At 49.5% G+C, this 19,615-nt stretch overlaps 1 protein-coding gene and 1 long non-coding RNA gene across 8 annotated transcripts in view; one reads left to right on the top strand and one right to left on the bottom strand.

The window, feature by feature from the left end:
• Npas2 (neuronal PAS domain protein 2) overlaps positions 1-19,615 on the bottom strand; it is a 167,900-nt gene that overhangs the window by 85,805 nt on the left and 62,480 nt on the right. For 6 of the 7 annotated variants that reach the window (XM_060369904.1, XM_060369909.1, XM_060369910.1 and 3 more), the window contains exon 2: positions 13,052-13,105. In XM_060369904.1, coding sequence (XP_060225887.1) covers positions 13,052-13,083 — 32 coding nt within the window. In that variant the 5' untranslated portion in view covers positions 13,084-13,105. Of the gene's footprint in view, positions 1-12,088; positions 12,198-13,051; positions 13,106-19,615 lie in introns of those variants that run through there. The other variant, XM_060369906.1, reaches the window with a different exon arrangement.
• LOC132648253 (uncharacterized) lies at positions 4,538-7,262 on the top strand. Its single transcript, XR_009586623.1, has 3 exons — positions 4,538-4,795; positions 5,530-5,665; positions 7,047-7,262. It is a non-coding gene; the product is annotated as an uncharacterized LOC132648253 (long non-coding RNA).

The following is a 19,615-nucleotide window of genomic DNA, read 5'->3' as shown; positions in this document are numbered from 1 at the left end:
TTCAGAGGCTTAGCCTGTTATCACTGTGGCGGGGAGCGTGGGAGCTTTGGGCTTCAACCTTTTCCTCCTAGTGACACGTGACCACGTGGCTGTACGCCACAGTTCAGGCAGCTACGAGGGGAAGCAACAGATGGCCAAGCTGAGGTGTTCTGTGGGTCTGGCCACAGCTGCTGGCCTTGTGGCTTTCAGGATTTCCACGTTACCAGAGTTTACTGAATGGAACTGTGCTGCAGGGCGAGGAACACCAGTACGCTTAGATAACAAACACTCACAGGCAGCACGCTGCTCTGTGCTCAGCGGGTGATTACGATGGAAACCCAGCCAGCTACACGGGGCTAGTGACATCATAAATCTTGCAGGAGAACCTGCTGTCTACACCTTCTAAATGTCTATCCTCATAGCCACAGGCAGGTGTGTCTCCACCCCCTCCCCAAAGAGGCGTCTCTTTACACCAGCTGAAGACCATCACAGAAAACCACAGCTGGTCAAAGAGCAAGGAAAAGGTGACCCTGGGCTGTGCAAGCCAAACTGCCCCAAGAACAGCATAACCCCGACACTTATGGCTCAGGGAACAAGGCAGAAAAGTGGGCTAGCAAGGTTTTAGGGATCAGAGGACCAGAAAGTCGGCTGTGAGATTGTGCCTTCTGACTCTGGCAGGAAAGCCACACCCATGAAATGCAACAACACAGCTTCCTAAACAGGACTGAGCAATGACAGGAGTAGCTGACACGCCAGTGCAGGTGGCGGAAATATCACGTGCCCCCACCGCTAGATGAAGAACCTCAGGCAACTAACAACTGCCACAAGAGGGAAAAATTAATCTTCCCCGGGAGATTATTCGGTACCAAGTAGACATCCCTGAAATTATATACTACAAGAAACAGTAAATGGACTCAGCAGGTTGTATTTGTGTATTTATCTGTGTGTGTGTGTGTGTGTGTGTGTGTGTGTGTGAGTGTGTGAGATGGTTAAAGAAAAGGAGACTATGAATTTGAGAGGGAGGATAGAGGGGGATGTAGGAGAAGTTGGAGGGTGGAGACAAAGGAAAGAAATACATAATTATATTTTTAATCAAAATTAAAATATTAATGTTTAAATATATATGTCTCTCTGTGTGTGTCTCTGTCCCTCTCTGTCTTCAGAAGCCAGAAGAGGGTGTCAGATCCCTTGGAACTAGAACTACAGGCAGTTGTGAGACATCTACTGTGGGTGCTGGGAATAGAACCTGCGCCCTCCGGACGAGCAGCAAGCAGTCATGACCACGGAGTGATTTCTCCAAACCCAGCACTCTGTTTTATGAGCTTGGCTTTTTCTGCCCAGCACAAGGCCTTGCAATGTCATCTGAGCTGTGTCCAAGGCTCGATCTTTCCTGCTGCCGAGTAATTTCCTCTTGTGTGAACAAAAAGCACGCTGGTTTGTCTGCCCACTGAAAGGTACTCGTGTGGTTCCCAGCCTGAGTCACTGCGGATGTCAGGGTGGACACAAATCCTGTTTCTAGTTTTTAACTGATATTTTCAGTTCTCTGAAGCAAACAGTCAGGAGCAGGAGAGTTGGATCTTAGGGAAGGAAGATGGATGTTTATAAGTAACCGTCAACCCCTCCTCCAAGGCGGCCATTTTACTTTCCCTCCAGCAGTGTGCAAAGGAGTCGGTGGCTCCACATTCCAGGGATTTGATATTGTTGGTACCTGAGACCCCTCTGTCCTAAGAAACGCACAGTGGTGCTTCCTCGGGTTTCCACGTGCCTTTGTATGCTGCATAGTGGTATGGCATATTTGTCATGTGCCTGTGTGTGTTCTCGTGTGTGTGCCTGCATGCACTCATGTTCGACAGCACACTGTGGAGGCCAGAAGACAAGTCTGTGAGTGAGTTCTCTCCTGCCACTTGTAGGTAGGTTTCAGGAGGCTTGTGGGCAGGAGCCTTACCACGGCCACCCTGCTGTCCATCTCCTGTCCAGCTTTTGACTGTACTTCTTGTTCCTCGCTGCTAAGTTATGTTCTGGGTACAAGTTCTTTGGAAAAAATGACATTTGCCAATGTTTTCTCCAAACCACACCCCTCCCCTCCCCTCCCCTCCCCTCCCCTCCCCTCCCCTCCCCTCCTCCCCTCCCTTTCTCCTGTCTCCCACTCCCTCCTCTCTCCCCCACTTTCCCTCTTCTTTCTTCTCCTCTTTCCCTTTCCTTTGGCTTATACTTTTTGAGTTAGAACTAAGGTCATAAAATTTTCTCTTACATTTTTATGTATTTTCCATTCCAATTTATGGTCTATTTTGAGTTAAGCATTGATTTATATATATTTCATGAAAAATTGTTCAATTTCATTACAGTCTTTTTTTTTTCTGCATCAATTGCATGATCATGTGGGGTTTCTAAGTGTTAAAGCAGTGGATTGTACTCAGTGATTCAAACACCAAATAGCCTTGTATTCCTTAGATAAATTCTACTTGACTGTGACTTTACCATACCCTGACACACACACATATACACACACACCACACAGAGAGAGAGAGAAAGAGGAGGGCGGGAAATTACTAGCATTGTGTGTTTGCTTCGTTTTGTTTGGAGAGACAAGGTCTTGTCATGTAGTCCAGGCTAGTCTCACACTCACAATCCTCCTGCCTCAGCTCTTGAGTGCTGAGATTACAGCTCTGTGCTACCACACCCAGCTGGCTCACCAGTGTTTTCTTTCTTTTTCAAGACAGGGTCTCTTTATGTAGCCCTGGCTGTCCTGGAACTCACTCTGTAGACCAGGCTGGCCTCGAAATCACAGAGATCCGCCTGCCTCTGCCTCCCCAGTGCTGGGACTAAAGGCATGCCCCACCTTGTTTTTTTATCGAGGAGAGTTCTCTCTGCATTTTCAACAGACAGGGTCTCTAGTTTGTCTTCTCATTTGCTCACTGGGTAAAGCTGCCCTCAAAATAAGCTGGAGCGTATCTCCTCCTCTTTTAGTGTCCACACAGGACTGCATAGAGAGGGAGGTATTTCTTCCTTCTGTATTTGGCAGAATTCAGAATTCATCAATTAAACCAACCATGTGGATCTGGGTTTTTGTGGTTCTCTTCCTAACTTCAAATCTGTGAACCAGAGAACCCTTCATGCGCTCCTATCCTGTGTGGGTCTGGTTGCCTGTGGTTATTAAATAACAGGTCCATCCGAGTTCTTGAATTTACATGGACACAGTTGGTCACAGAACCTCCTTACAGCCCCTTCCATGTCAAAAAAAAAAACTGTGTAGCAATGTGTCTTCTTTTGTTCTTGTTACCAGCAATTTGTGTCTCGTTTGAGGATTAGTCTCAAGTAGGCTTATCAATTTGCTTGATTCCTTCAAAAAATCACCTCTCTGCTTAGTCAACTTTTCTCTGCCTTCTGTTTATTTGTTTTATTTTCAATTTTGTTGATGTGTGATATTCTTCTTTTTGAAGACAAAGGACTCGCTTGTATATACCTGGAAAACTTGGAACTATGTGAGCAGGCCAGATTTGAACTCACAGAGCTCTGCCTTTCCCTTCCCAGCGCAGGGATTAAAAGCGTGGGCCCCCATGGCTGGCTGTGTTTGCTCTATGAATTTATTTTGTTCTTCAGTTTTTCTTCTTGCCTCTTTCTCTCCCTTTTATTTCCCACTGCACCCCTATTCTCTGCTTCCTTGATTGCTCTCCACCTTATCTTTTGAGACAAAGCCTCTCACTAAACCCAGAGCTCACAGGTTCAGATAGGTTGGCTGGCCAATGAGATGCGGGAGCCTCCTGTTCTGGCCTCTGAGCCCCAGAGATGGGGGCTAGGGTCAGGGTTCTGAACGTGGGCCCTCACATTCATGCAGCAGTCACCTTTCCTGCTGAGCCATTTCCCCAGCACTTGTTTCTGCTTCTCTCTCTGTGTGTGTGGGTATGTGTCTGTCTGTCTGCCTGAATACAGATTGGAGTATGTGTGTGCAGTTCCTGAGCAGGTCGGAAGAGGTCTTCAGGTCCCCCAGAATTAGAGTTGCGAGCAGTTGTGAGTCCCGTGACTCGAGTGCTGGGAACGGAGCTTGGTCCTCTGTCACAGCAGCGTCTTACCGTTGACCCGCCTCTCCAGCCCCTACTGTCTTATGCTGGGAGTGGGGCTGTAGTGCAGGCTGCTCTCTTCCTATGGCGAACGCCTGGTGCTGAGGGTTCTCTCCAGGCAGCTCAGGAGCAGTAGCACACGGCACCTGAACTGCGCTTTCCGTTTCTCTCCGTCAGCACACTCTGCAGCATGCCTGGAGACGCCCTTTCTGACCCGTGTATTACATGGGCTTTACTCAGGTTTACTCAGTGTCTAAGCAGAGACTTTCCTCGGGTTTCCGGCTGGTATTATTTCCTTCCTGCTGGTGACACTTCAGCAATTCTTCCCCGTGGATCTACCGGCGCCGTGGCCCCTTTCCTGGACCTCATCTCATCGTCACCCAGCGTCATCCCTGAAGGGCATTTTCATTGGCTGCAGCGCTAGGATTAATGATTTCCCTTTCACACTCCTCAGCGGCTTCCCACGCTGCTTTTCGGTACCCCGGGTGGGCAGTCTTGGACTCCAGGTGGAGGTCTCTCCTGAAGCCAGGGTCTGAGAGGCTATGGGGCGCCATCAAGCTTGGGGGACAAGCCCAGAAACTCACAGCCAAATTTAGGGTCACTTTACTCCTTCCATGAGCTCCGCCAGTGCCTCAGTTCCCAGTAGCCCCTTTCATTCCTTTGTTCAAATAATGGGCTCCTTGATCATTCTGCTCTGCCTCACTCCTGTATGGCATCGGCATTGGTATTTGGGACTGAGGAGTGGGAAAACAGAGCAGGTAAGAAAGCCATCCGGGTTTCAGGCACCCACAAGCCCTCTTCCTCAGGCTCTCTTCCTCAGCACTCTGTAAATTCCTGCCGCTACTGTGGCCAGCACAGCAGACAGTTGCCTTAAGGCTGCTCGGAAATGAGAACAGGAAAGTATAGGTTTCACCTCACTAAAACCCTGTTTTGAGAAGCTTCTTGGTATCCCTCAGCCCTGCCTCCCTGCTTCTCTGGAAAGAGATAGAGGGGGGAATGTAAGGATGGGGGAGGGGATGTGAGGGTGGGGCTGGGTGCAGAGGCTGTAGGGGCTGGTATCAGGCTGTAAAGTGATTTTTAAAAAAGTTTTTGTCATTTCTGTCCCTGGGACCCACTTCTGGGTCTGGGTCTGCACTGAATCCAGGACAGGAGAAACTGGACGGGAAAGAAAGCTGAACCTCTTGCTGGGGCTTACGAAAGAGATGCTCCCTCAGCCTGCCGTGTTCATTGCTTTTGGAGACTCTAAGGAGCTGGTCCATGCCTTTGACCAGGGTTAGAGCCATGTTCAATGGGATGAGCGTGATGGACAGCAGGGCGGACCTGCTTCAGCCAAATCCAGAAGCCCCAACATGTTTTCTTAAAGAGGGTTTGTGGAAGACCCGCAGGGATCAATGCAGAAACTCAGTGGCCTAGCACCAGGCACTTTGAAGATCTCATTCTCTCTCTCTCTCTCTCTCTCTCTCTCTCTCTCTCTCTCTCTCTCTCTCTCCAGTATTCTGCCTGCATGTGTTCCTGTAGGCCAGAAGAGGACACCAGATCTCACTATAGATGGTTGAATAGAATTGAACTCAGGACCTTTGGAAGAATAGCCTGTGCTTTTAACCTCTGAGCCATCTCTCCAGCCCAATGTGAGACTCTCAGGAAACAGATTTTGGGTTGCTTTTGTGGCAATAGATGGGTGGAGAAGCCAAGTGTTCCTGCCTTTCCATTGCATTTCCATGGTTTGAAATAACATTTACTATGCATCACTAGTAGGCAGCCATGGTAAAACATCTATGAGCATTCAGTTCGCCGGGATTATAAAGCTCAGATCTAGGCTAGGCTTGAGGTGTGTGGCATTGCCTCAGTCCCTCACCTTTTGGTGTCTCTGTACGGGAACAGGCATCAAGAACAATTAATGCTAAACTGGGTGTGGAGGCACACACCTTTGATCTCACCCTTTGGAAGGTGGTAGCAGGAGGATAAAGGAGTTCAAGGTCATCCTTTGGCTATACAGTGAGTTTGAAGGGGCCGGCTTGTGCTATGAAACCCTGTCTCAAAAACAAACAGCAAGAACAGTTAATGTCTGTAATATGGATGTATTGACATGTTGTAATGTCTTTTTCTGAAAATACCTTTTGCCTTCTAAGAGACTAAATTTTTCCAGACCTTGCAAACAAGTTACTAATATGCCGAGATCATCCAAGACTAGGTACTTAACCTGCTATCCTACTGTGTGCCTAGCCTGTTTAAGTGTAACGTGCCATGTAATCAGTGTTTACAAACTAAGCTAAGAAACAACTTCACTCCTAAGTCAGCACTCTTCCGTGCCCCTGACGAGGAATCATTTTTATGTGCCTCTCTGTGCTGTGGGAATCATTTGCTTAACGCAGCCAAAAGGTCAAAAGAAATGTCCCTTAAATATTGGGAGCCACATGTGGATAGGGGTTAATAACATCTGTCTGGAGTTTTGGGAACAATTCTGGGATTAGCAAAGGAATTTATTTACTTGTAAAACTCTTCTGAGGTTTTCTGAAAAGCAAGTCCTCACTCATTTTTCATTCTACGTTTTATGTATTCTTCAATAAATACAGCACAAAGCCATTTGTTAGGGACAGGCGATGAAGACAGGAACCACAAACTAGACAGATGGAGGACACAGGGGGAAGTGAATTTGTGCTCATTCTTGGTAGATGTCCAATCTCTCTCCCCTTCTTCTCCTGCTCTCATTCCTTAATGTGACATCAGCACATTTATCCTTTCGAGTTTCTTTTATAGTGGGACACTCTGCCACATTGTACCTGGATAACAGTTTTCTGTTGCAAGAGGAGACACTGAAAGGGCACAAGACAAGGTCTCCCAGACACTAGTTTCATAAATGGAGCAAACTAAACCTGCACAGAAAGCATTTCAGGAGCAGCCTCGGCTCTCGTTTCCAGGCTCTGCAGACCCTGAAGTCTGGTGGCAGGTATGGGTTACCGTTGTACAGGAGAGTGATGTTTTATTATTTTGTTTTGTTTTGTTTTCTAGAATTGAAAGATACCAGCTAAGTATTCAGAGGCAACATCCAGAGATGGAACTGGACACAAGATGCCCAGAAGCCTGAGATAAATTTGAAACATCTTCTACATGAACACGATCCTGAAAGGTGAGCTTTCCGGAAGAATGAAGCGAGCACACCCATCATGTTGATCTCTGACCTCTGTATACACATGTGCATGCACACAAACATAAATAAAAGCCAAAGGCAGCTATCTAACTAGTGGCATTATAAGTGAGTATTTTTCGAATGATATGTTTACAGCCTTCGTATGTAAGAAAATATACAGAAAGGGTCTCTACGAAGTCACTGTCTCTGCTATGCTTGACAATGTGGGCCAAAGGTCCTCTGTGGAAAGCCATGCAGAGTGGCTCAGGGAAAGTACATGGCCAGAATGGCCAATTTTGTTGTTCCTATGCTTTTTCCTAGATTAAGATTTAATGACAGAATCATAGGCATAGCTTTTTCTTGCTAGATGAACTTTTAGCTTCTTTAATGTAATGGTCCAAACTTGTTTTGGGGGGCTTTTGCTGAGACTGTTCCCTCAAACACATTTTGGGTAACTCAGACATAAAGAAAGGCCCACCAAAGGTCAGCGTAGTTCCCTTGATTTGCTGGCCTGGGTCCTGGTCACAGACACACACTGTATTCCATAACTCAGGCCGTGTCCTTGCAGGGAGAGATTTCACGGGGCACCATTTAGCTGACAGCCTTAAGCAGTTTATGGAAGAAGATGGTCTCTGGGTTTTAGGGCAGAAAAGTCCACATTGGGCAAGATGGGTCAGGTTGGTGCCACCTGGGGTGAGGTTGGAGAACTCACTATGGTTTTTCCGCAGGGTTGGCAGGCAATCCAGAGCGGCTTCGAGGCATTTCTTCCCCTCGGAGATGGTACAGGGACATCTTTACTCTTAACCACCGTTTTCAGAAAAACGTCTAGGTCCCCATGGGAAGCTGGCCTAATTTCATAGGGACTCTTAGTTAACACTCATGCAGGCATCATTTAACTTGGGTCTGGTCCTTAGCAGCCTGACACTAAAATCCTGAAAGGAAAGGTTAGCCTTTCCCAAAGAAAGATGGGTCTGTTCAAGATGACTTCCGGCCATCCTTGTTTGTTTGGCAATTTATTGAAATCACTGAACTTGCTTTTAAATAAATTATCCTTTACCTCGGATGCCCCAGAGAGGTGCTGGGTTTCCCTGAGCCAAGACAGCCCCGGGTTTCCAAACCTTCCAGGCACACATTTCTGATGACAGTTCTCCTTAGTCAAAAGAACAGAACCCAGCAAGGTAAGAGCTTAAAGGCCCCAGAGGAGGGAGCCCCCTTTTCAGTTCTGCTGTTTACTGGGCCACGGGAAGAATTAGCATTCTGCCTACAAGCACAGTTCTACTTTTCCCTTTGTTTGGAGAGCAGAATCACTCATGTGGAAATTATAGGGTAATATAAATGAATCCCAAGTCCTGTCCTGCCCCTGCTCTGTCAATGCTGCCACTGCCGTAATCGCCATTCTAACAAACAGGAAGCCTCAACAAGGGCCTACTGTCATCTTTATCCCATGATGGAACTTAGGATGGTGTCCATAAATCCAACTCCAACGCTTAGGACAGGAAATCACAGCAAAATTAGCATCCAAGATCTACCTGGAGCAATGGCCCAGGGCCCAGGGCTGGGCTTCTGTGTTCTGTGTGGTGTGTGTAGGCGTGGCACTCTGAAGCACTCGTGGACCCAAAGTCTGTGCTGGTCACAACCTTCTTGTATGAGACTGCAGACCTACATTACTTACAGCCAAAGAAATCATACAAACGAGACAAGACCAGTCTGTGGAAAGGAGTTGGCTGACAAGGCCGATCTTACACATCTGTGAACTCTCCCGGCTTTGCCTAACAGACTGCAGGCTCTGTTTTCTCCATGTGGCCTTCGGAGGGAGGATAACGCCACAGGCCTTCTTCTGTAGCAAGTGCGTAGAGTCCTGTGGCATCCTAAGCCTTGCTCACTGTCTAGTTCAGTTAATAAGCGAGAATGAGATGGTTCTGGTCACTGGTCCACGTCCTTTTCCTCCAGCTGGGAACTGAGCCGAGGCAGCTCCTGGGCTGGCTGGCGTTCTCCTTCCGGCCTGCCTACCTCAGTGCAATGGAGGGCACACAAGTCTGCTTGTCTCGTTTGAATGCCTTCCCCTTGCCCAAACCATGCTGAGACTAAGGATTAGGGCCAAAGGATAAACAAGAGTTCAGCTGACATTTCAGACCCAGCAATCCTTCTGTAGAGAACCCTGGGGACCAGCTGATCTGGCCTGGCACTCTGGCTAAGACTCGGCAAAGCCAGAAGCCCCTCCCTCCCCTCACTGGAACTAAATGCCAGGGCTTACGAAAACAACTTCATGGCCAACTGGAAAGAGGAGACCGTGTGCCTCTCCAGTTCCAGGCCAAAGGGTGACGTGAGCGGCAAGTGCCAGTGAGCAACAAGCGAAGCAGACATTCCAGAGCAGGGAACCCGCGGCTGCTCAGACCGCTCAGGCTGCTCAGGCTGCTCAGAGCAAAGCAGCTGCCCCTCGAGCAAGGCACGTGGAGCGGCTTCTGCTTTGAGTGTGGGAGGAGGTCAGTGACACTGAGGTTTGGTCCCCATGGCTACTGGGGGGCCATGTGACCCCAGATCCTAGGGCATCTCTGATGCAGTAGCGGTAACTTTGCCGGGCTTCCATGGCGACGATCAGCCAGGTGCCCCTGGCTTCCCAAAGGGCCCGGTGCCTCGGCCATCTCATCAGCTTCGTGGATGTCAGGCTGTGCCAGAGCTTACACACGCCGAATGCCTGCGGCAGTCCCCAAAGGAGCTGTGACTGTTGTCACCCGTATTTTACAGTAGATAACCTGAGGTTAAGAGTGGTTTAGCGGCTTGTCCAAGAACACCCCCCAACTCCCCCACACGGACACATGTACACATGCACACACACACATACACACGTGTACCCATGCACATTTGAGGCAGAGACATACCCTATATAAAATGGCAAAATGGGGGCTTCGTTATCTAGGGATTTTGCAATCTCTCAACCACACTGTTTGCCTTTTGACCTCTTGCATTCAAAGATTATGTTTTAAGTCTTCCCTAAAGAGAGTGACAGGTGGTGCTAGGCAGGCGACGGCAACACCATTAACACCCGCTGGGTCTACTTGGACATTCGCAGAAGAGTGCCATGCTCTTTGTGTGCTGTCAGTCTGAAGGCTTCTGCACATCCCAGAGCTGCGCCCCACAAAGTAAGGTTGTTTGGTTTTTGAGACAGTGAGGACTGTGCTCTCCAGCTAAAACACACTCCTAACCTCACACAAACATCTTGTGGATGGAGGGACCCTTTTAGGGCCTCTAGGTGTGCGAAAGGCCTGGACTCCACGTGGCCGCCACAAAGTCTGCCGCATGGGAGGCTTCGAAAGGCACATGAAGCAGTCTGAGGCCGGGCTCGCTACATTTCCTCCAAGTGTTGGGAAGGGCTGCTGTCCTGGCCAAGGCATCGGAGTGCCAACAAAGGTCTGAATCCTTCTCAACATCCGAAGGGCAGAGGTGTGAAGGACAGCAGCCCCTGTAGGTAGCCAGCCACACAGAGGTTCCCTGGGGAGAGGGACATGGGGTCATTTGTGCCCCCAGGGCTCATGTGTTGGAAGCCTGGTCCTCAGTGAGATGCTGGGAAGAGGTGGTGAGAGCCTAAAGCCGTGAGTCCGGTGGGCAGCAGGGGGACTGGTCTCTCTCTCGGGGCTCCTGGCTTGTGATGCTGACTTGTGATGCAGCGATGGCTCTCCCCCCTTCCCCTCCCCTCCTCTTCCCTCTCCTTCTCTTCCCTCCTCACCTTCTTTTCCCTCTCCTCCTCTTCCTTCTTCTCCTCTGGCCTCTTCTCCTCTCCCCTCCTCTCTTCTCCCCTCTCCTCCCCTGCATCCTCATCCTCCTGTCTCCTTTTTCTCCACATCTCTCCCTCTACTTCTTTGATCTTGTAATAATGGCATCTTCTACAACATCCTCACTGGAGTCCTTCCCTGCAAACACCAGAACTCTGACTGGAGGAAACCTTTTTTTCCTTTATTCTCTTATAGCAAGCTATGGCAACCTGAGTAATGAGGATACATTCTTAGCCCAAAGCAAATGGGATTGGCGGGATTGGGATTGAGTGACAACCAAGCGCAGGGAGGCTGGTTTATTTCAAGCAACTTTTAACCAAGATTTTTTTTTTTTTTTAGCATGTCTGTATTGCTGATTTGCAATTGAGGGAGAGGCTGAATGTGGGTTTGGCCTCCTTTTGGTTCAGAGTTGCACAGCACAAGGAGAGACTGGGCTGAGACCAGGAGGAGGCAGTGACAGCAAAAGTGAAGCTCCTGTGGGCTTAAAGAGAACATCTTGTGGGCCTGCTGGGTGTGTGTGCCTGTGCGTGCGTGCGTGCGTGCGTGCGTGTGTGTGTCATCTATGCTTAAATGAAAAGAATCTCTTTTGTGTCTTAAGGGATTAGAGCAGATTCTAAGGTTAAAAAAGTCCAAATTAAACTCCCCACCTGCCACTTCCTTGGTTTTTCACAAGCTTTTAGAAGCCATAAAAACAATATATACATCAAAATCATGCTGAGATGATTTGAGACCACGCACACAGGCGTGCTGAGCTCGGTGCTCAGTGGAGGTGTGTGGGAACGGGACGAGTGCCGCCAGCCACCACAGCTCGGTGGACGTGGTTCGTATTGCTGTTCTGGCAGCAGATGGTTGCAAAGTTTCATGAATTTTCAGGCACACGTGGTGATTAAGACCTAACAGTTACTTGGTGTTTGTGGGGGCTGGCTCCCAAAATGCCCCCGCCCCCAGGCCAGATACTGTGTTGGCGGGGAGAGAACAGGAGTATGGGGTCATGGCGGCTGTTCTGTCTTGAGCACTATCTAGCTATCCTGTGGGAACCTACAAGACAAAATACTCCAGAGGAAGAGCTAGCATCCAGCCTGTCTGGGACCGAAGGCGAGAGTATGTGTGGCCTGTCTGGATGAGTTCATTCTTTTTCTTATTTGGGGACCCACCTGGACTTTGCACAGCAGGTGGTCTCTGGGGATCGGACTGTTTGGAAGCCAATCATGAAGTCTGTTGGAGGGAAGAAGTGTGTCCTTCAGCTCTCTGGGCCCACGAAGGGGATTGTAGCGGAGGACTGAGTACCTGCCCCATACAGCGTGGAAGAGAACAGGATGATGTTGGAGGGAGGAGCTGGGCTGTGCGCCTGTGACAAAGGTTCCCTGACTAGCAGTTCATGCTGCTTTCTCCTGCCGGCCTGCCCCTTGCACCCCAAGGGTCTGCAGTGAGTTCTCATCGCTCATCCCTTGTGCGTTCCCGGGGAGACTGAAGCCTCTTACTCACCCTTGCTCTCCCACGTTACTAAGTTTAGTGCAGTGATTGCCTGCCTGGTTGGGCTGGTCAACCATTCTTGACCATCCATACCAACTTCATGACGACCTTGCATGCCACAGTCAGTGAGTGCCCATAAGGGAATGGCCACAGGCACGACTATTTAACCACGGTACAAGGGGCCACGCTGCCTCTACCTCACAGACGAATAAACCGAGCTAACGTGAGGACAGCTCAGCGCAGTGCCCGCTCAGGGACAACTGACTATGGATGAGCACTGATGGGTAAAGATGGCGCTGTTACCATGCACAGCCAGGCAGCATCCCGGCAGCGCCGGGCTCACGTCAGGCTGGCGTGGCTCCTATCAGGCTGCCTTGCCAAGTAGCACTTGTCCTGTGAAAGCAGAAACCGGAGACTTCTGAATGGAGACAGCTACAACAGGGTAACAAAAGCGCATGCCAAAGAACATGGCCTTCTTGGCAAGCCCCAGGCAACGAACAGCTTCACCGGCGAGACGCAGATTTTAGAGGCACTCCGATTGTTTCAGGCAGAGAGTGTCAACACACCCCACAGCTGCCTTGCTCTGCCTAATACAGTGTAAGTGAAGGCAAGCCCCGTGAGGCAGGGGGATGGCTCCCACTTACCTCTTTGCTCTGTCCTTCTCATCTTCATCCATTAGATTTTCTATGCAGCTTTGCCTGCAAAACAGAAAAAAAAACAAAAACACAATCTGACAATTGCCCTCTGTTTCTAGAGCTTTCTCGGGTCCTTATGGTTGTTACTATTTTGTCCTTATCCAATATATACACCTCAACCGGCGATTCCTGGACCTGCAGGCTGCAGCAGCCTGCTGTGCGCCCAGAACTTACTGGGGATTCCACCGCGCTCGCGTCCCCGTGAGTTTAAACAGACACGTTCTGATACAAGGTTCATGCCATAGGGGGTCGGGTACAGGCACGCCTCACCACTGACAGGGCAACGCACTGTTGCCAGCTGCTCTGGAACCACACAATCACGGTGGAATCGGCAGTGAGCTCCTAGGGTGCGGCTGGGGAGATGGCTCAGGCGGAATCACTTACGATGCAAGCCCGAGGATCTGAGTTCGGATCCCTGCGCTCGTGTGAGAGCTGAACACGGGAGTGTGTGTCCTACCCCTCACTGGAGAGCACAAACAAGCAGATTCCATGGACTCCCTGGACAGCCAGGCCGGCTGAAAGAGTGAGCGCCAAGTTCACGGAGGGAGCTCGGGGGAGGTGGCAACAGCCGAGGACACACACCAACTTCTGAACTCCATATGTGCCAAACAGGTACGCACACCCACATGAACACACACACACACACACACACACACACACACGCACAAATCTCGCAATGTTTCAGGTATGCTTATGATTTCTGTGTTGGGCCACACTGACAGATGCTTGTGGATTGAAAATCGACGTATCCCGTGCTGCCAGAGTGATGAGTGAGCTGATGCTTAAGCAGCTTCTTAAAGAATCCATTGTAGCCCCAGGAAATGAATTTTTTCCTTTCCTTTCCTTTCCTTTCCTTTCCTTTCCTTTCCTTTCCTTTCCTTTCCTTTCCTTTCCTTTCCTTTCCTTTCCTTTCCTTTCCTTTCCTTTCCTTTCCTTTCCTTTCCTTTTCTTTTTTCTTTCTTGCTTTCTCTCTCTCCTTTCTTCCCTCCCTCCCTCCCTCCTTCCCTCCTTCTTTCCTTCCTTCCTTCCTTCCTTCCTTCCTTCCTTCCTTCCTTTCTTCCTTCCTTCCTTCCTTCATTCCTTCCTTTAAGTGAACAATCACTATTTTTTTCAAAGCCAGATCTGGGTGTCTCCTGCTCACACGCTGAGAACTGTCCTAGAGTCTCTCTCAAGGAAACAGTGTTGCCATCTCAAACTGGACACCAGCAAGCTCCTCCTGCCAGATGCCCATGATGTCCTGGGGACACCGCACTTAATTTTGTTCTTCCACAGACACACACCCCTAATACTCGACCAGGAAGACTCAGCCCCAAAGAAGCTCAGTCCATAGTCCTTCCTTTGAGCTCATGGATGGGGAAGATTACATAGTGGAATGCTCTTCCATCTCCAGACCCCAGGGTCTGCTCGCCACTCTTTTCCCTCTCCTCTCCTCTCCTCCCCTCCCCTCCCCTTAATGCTGTCTTCCATCACACACTACCCTGCCTGCCTGGGGCACTCCTCTCAACAGCCAGTAGCCAAGGAGAGTCTCGGGGTGCCCATGAGGCTGGAGCCCTCTGGACTAGAGGCAGATGGAGGTGGCAGTGTCTGAAAGGGCAAAGGGGCAGAGCTAGGGTGGGGTCAGTAGAGATGATGAATCAGCCTCACCCTCATGCTTTGCTCCCCGCCATACACCTAAACTCCATGCTTGGCAACTGTACTGGCAGCCCCTCTCCCTCTCCCTCCCTTCCCCTCCCCCCACAAAGTGTGGTGCTTTGACTAGGTATGGCCCCCACAGCTTCTACACACTGACATCATTTCCCTTGGCTACGTGCTCAGTACTGAGGTTGCTAGATGCTAGGTACACGAGTTTTAACTTTCTGAGGATGCGATGGGAGGGGATACGAGATGGCCATGCCGCGGGGGGTGGGGGGGCACTCTTCCTGACCAGCAGCACAGCAGGATCTGCACAGTGACCAGCAGATGGAACTCTGGGCCTAAAACACCAGCAATTGTGTTTCCCAGGAAACCCCACGGTGTGGGATTCAATCAGCTTCAGATTCACCCAGCTAAACCGCAGAACAGTTCCCGGGTCCCGCCAGGTGCTCAGGCGCCAGCCCAGAGCCACAGGCAGCCTGCGTGCTCTGATCACTGTCCCAGTCTGAACTGTGGGCCCCACAACACCAGAGACTGGGATTTCCAGTCCAGAGAAAACCCCACGGTGCAGGAAGTGATCGGGACCGACCTTAGGTCACCCAGACAATCCCTGGAAAAAGACCCAGGTCCGGCGGGTGCCTAGTCACCAGCCCAAAGCGGGGTGCTTAGCTGCCAGGACAGAGTCCTGCCTGCATGCCCAACTCACTGTCCCAGACAGAACTGAAGGCCCCACGGCACCAGAGAGTGAGTTTCTCTGTCGGGTGGAAGCCCACAGTGAGGGGAAGAGCAGGTCTGACCTCGGAGCACTCAGCCAACACTACCCACCCACTCACCCCGAAAAAATAAAAAAGTTCTCGGGAAAAATCCCGGGTTGCTGTAAGCGCCCAGGCGCCTGGGCACCCAGTTGCCAGCAAGGCAGAGCCACGCGCCTGTGCCAGCTTGCTCTACTCGCCATCCCAGATGGACCTGCAGACCCCCAAATACCGCAGACTCGGGGAAAACATCAGTTCCAACCCTCAGGTCACCCAGCTCCAGAAAAGTTTCTGGGTTCCCACAGGCCCTAAGCTCTGGCCTTCTACTGCACACAGGAGTGCTGTGCTCACCTGCCACTGATTACTGCTAGGGTACTGGGGCACACCGCTCCAACCTCAGACCTACAAAAGCCTGAGAGTCATTGGAGCAGCCCTCAGATACTGCTCCAAGGTGCAACCAGTTATCTCTAGCTAAACTGAGGAAACCACGGGACTCCATGCTTCTTCACGAAGGGCTGTGCCCAGCAAATACAGGTTAACAGCAGCAGCTGCAGCTCACTAAATTCAGAGCAAGAAACCCAGCAGCAGGACAGCCATCTCCAGGATTTCTCTTGATGAGAGGAGAGCCTTCCTGGACACCACAGTAACCACACAGATCCATATGCCTGACGTGAACTGTGACAATTCCTGAGAAGCACCACCATTCAGTTGACCATACCCAAAAAGCAGAGGAGAACTTCAGAACCCCACCAAGTAGATTCTCCCCGCCCCAGGACTCAGCAGGCACTAGAAATTAACAGACAACACCTGAGACAGAGAGATGGGTAGAGGCCAGCGAAAAAGCACAACCAACAAAAGGCAAAGCAATATGGCATCCCCAGAACCCAGGTATCCAAGGGGCAAGTAGCCCTGGACACATAAGTGAAATTCAAGAAAATGACCTTACATCTATGCTTATGAAGAGGTCAATGAAGGAAGCAAATAAAATGCATAAAGAATAGGAGGAAGATAAAATCAAGCAGATTATGACCATCCATAAAGAAATACAGGAAGATGCAGCGAAACTTTCTGAGGAAAATCCACACTGCTTCCAGTCAGTGTGGCACAAAGCCTTCTTTCCCTGACATCTGCATCAACACTTGCCATCCTCTGGTTTTTGACCTTGGTCTCACCGGGGTTGAAGACCAAGGGGTTGTCTTGTAGTTTCTTGAACAGTCTCCCAAATGCCTGTCAATTAGCTATTTGTCCTCTCTGAAGACAGGGAAAGGCATTATTTTAAATGGCGTGAGCCAGACTCAGAAAGATGAGGAAAAACGGAGCTCAATCACAGACTCAGAAAGGTGAGATGCATCCGAGCTCAGTCCTGTGTGGAATCTAAAACAGTTAATGTCAGAGCAGTGGAAAGTGGTGGGTTCTGGCCCACATCTGAGGGAAAGGCAGTCAGCCTTCCCAGTTGCCTCGGCCTCTGCACATGTGACTCACACATGTGTGAAGAAGTCCCAGCCCCAGTGTTTTCCATCTGTGAAATGGGGCTGGCAGCAGGGCCTCCCTTTAGCCCAGCACAATCCCTGGCACAAATAACCTAGAACCCCTGCTTGGATATAGCCCAGGGTAGCTCAGTATCCAAGTCGGTTCCCTCGTAAGGGGAACAGACTATTTCTGACATGAACTCCATGGCTGGCTCTTTGACACTACACCCCCCGAGGGAGGATCAGCCTTGCTAGGCTACAGAAGAGGTCATTTCAGCCAGTCCTGAGGAGACCTGATAAGCTAGGGTCAGATGGAAGGGGAGAGGGGTCCTTCCTTAGCAGTGGACTTGGAAAGGGGCAGGGAGGAGATGAGTGAGGGATGGTGGGATTGGGAGGGAATGAGAGAGGGGGCTATGGCTGGGATACAAAGTAAATAACCTGTGATTAATATAAAAAATAAAAATTATTATAAAAATAATAATAATAAAAAAAACTGTAGCCACGATCACTTCCAGCATCAATAACAGTGCTGAGTGAAAGGGTTAGCAGTGGGCGTGGTGCTGAGCTGGCAGTGGGTAAGAAGACCCGATTTTACTGATCAGTGGTGTGTGTGTGTAAGCATGCATGTGCTGACAACACACACACACACACACACACACACACACACACATGAACAGAAGACAGGCTCTGCTAATGGTAACAGGGACACCACAGGCCATTATGAGGTCGGGAAGGACTGAGAGAATGAAGTGGAGCACACGGGAGTGCAGGCCGCACGGGCAGACACGACTGAGGATGACTGAAGATGTCGTTTATACAGCAAGGCTGTGCAGAGCATTTCTATGATGCAGGTAACGTCTCTGTCCCGAGGACTCTGGGACATTTTTTCTCCTAGTCACTGATTTATTACCCGGTTGACTGGAGCTTTGGCTCTGAATCAGTGGGAACTGGGAAAGGAGAGGGCAGCAGTTTTCTGGTGCTACATATGTGTGCCTTTGGAGCTCACAGTGAGGCAGACAGGGGACAGGGTTTGCCCGGGGGTTCGAGGCTGAGGGCCAGGTCTCCAGAAGAGACCAAATGAAATGTACGTGGAAATGAAGCAAGACATGGGAAAACTGAGGAGACATGGGGCTTTCGAATTAGGAAGCTAGCCAGACATAACCAGGGACACAGGCACAAGGCTCTGATCACTGATCAGAAGAATCAAATCTCAGTGTACCTCAGGCCCTGGGTGATGTCATGAGAGAGTGAACTGCTCAGCAGGTCAATAGATTACTATTTAGCCAGTGCTCTCTGGGAAAGGACAGACACCAACATCCCCTCTGTTAAGAGTTAATCCAATTTTAGCAAGAATCCTCCCTCTTGATTAGTTTCTTTAGGTGTACAGATTTTAGTAGGTTTATCCTATATTATATGTCTATATGAGTGAGTATATACCATGTGCATCTTTCTGCTTCTGGGATGCTCACTCAGGATGATCTTTTCCAGATCCCACCATTTACCTGCAAATTTCATGATTTCCTTATTTTTCATTGCTGAGTAATATTCCATTGTGTAGATATACCACAATTTGTACATCTATTCCTCCACTGAGGGGCATCTGGGCTGTTTCCAGCTTCTGGCTATTACAAATAAGGCTGCTACAAACATGGTTGAGCAAATGTCCTTATTGTGTACTTGAGCCTCTTTTGGGTATATGCCTAGGAGTGGTATGGCTGGATCTTGAGGAAGTACTATTCCTAGTTGTCTGAGAAAGCGCCAGATTGATTTCCAGAGTGGTTGTACAAGTTTACATTCCCACCAGCTCAATTCCTATCCAGAAAGGCAAAGAGACTGGACATCAGAAGAAGGAGAATAGAGGGAACAAGTCAGGAGCCTGACACAGAGGACCTCTGAAAGGCTCTGCCCTGCAGACTATCAGTGCAGATGCTGAGACTTATGGGCAACCTTTGAGCAGAGTGCAGGGAATCTTAGGAAAGAAGTGGGAAACAGTGAGATCTGGAGAGGACAGGAACTCCACAAGGAGAGCAACAGAACAAAAAAATCTGAGCACAGGAGTCTTTCCTGAGACTGATACTCCAACCAAGGACTATGCATGGAGATAACCTAAGACCCCGGCACAGATGTAGCCCATGACAGTTAAGTATCCAAGTGGGTTCCATTGTAATAGGAACAGGGACTGTCTCTGACATGAACTGATTGGCCTGCTCTTTAATTACCTCCCTGAGGGAGAAGCAGCATTACCAGGCCACAGAAGAAGACAATGCAGCCACTCCTGATGAGACCTAATTGACTAGGATCAGAAGGAAGGAAAAGACCTCCCCTATCAGTGGACTTGGGGAGGGGCATGCATGCAGAGGGTGGAGGAAGGGAGGGATTGGGACGGGAGGAAGAAGGGATCCACAGGGGGGATACAAAGTGAATAAAGTGTAATTAATAAAGAATAAAAAAAAAAAGAGTTAATCCAAATCAACTACCCAGAAAGGCTTTCTTGTTCTAGAGTCTTTGTTTGTTTGTTTTTAAGTTTTAGGTTCTTTTTATTGGTGTTCAGAGCAAGAGCAGGCCTGAATTTCTTGGTTCCCGGGCTCAGGAGTACAGATTCTTGTTGTTATTAATTTATGTCTTTGTTCTCCTCTACACATTCCATCCTGATTGTAGTT

Source organism: Meriones unguiculatus, chromosome 16 (genome assembly GCF_030254825.1).
Source record: "Meriones unguiculatus strain TT.TT164.6M chromosome 16, Bangor_MerUng_6.1, whole genome shotgun sequence".
Classification (NCBI taxonomy): Eukaryota; Metazoa; Chordata; class Mammalia; order Rodentia; family Muridae; genus Meriones; species Meriones unguiculatus.
This window is presented reverse-complemented; position numbering and strand designations above follow the sequence as displayed.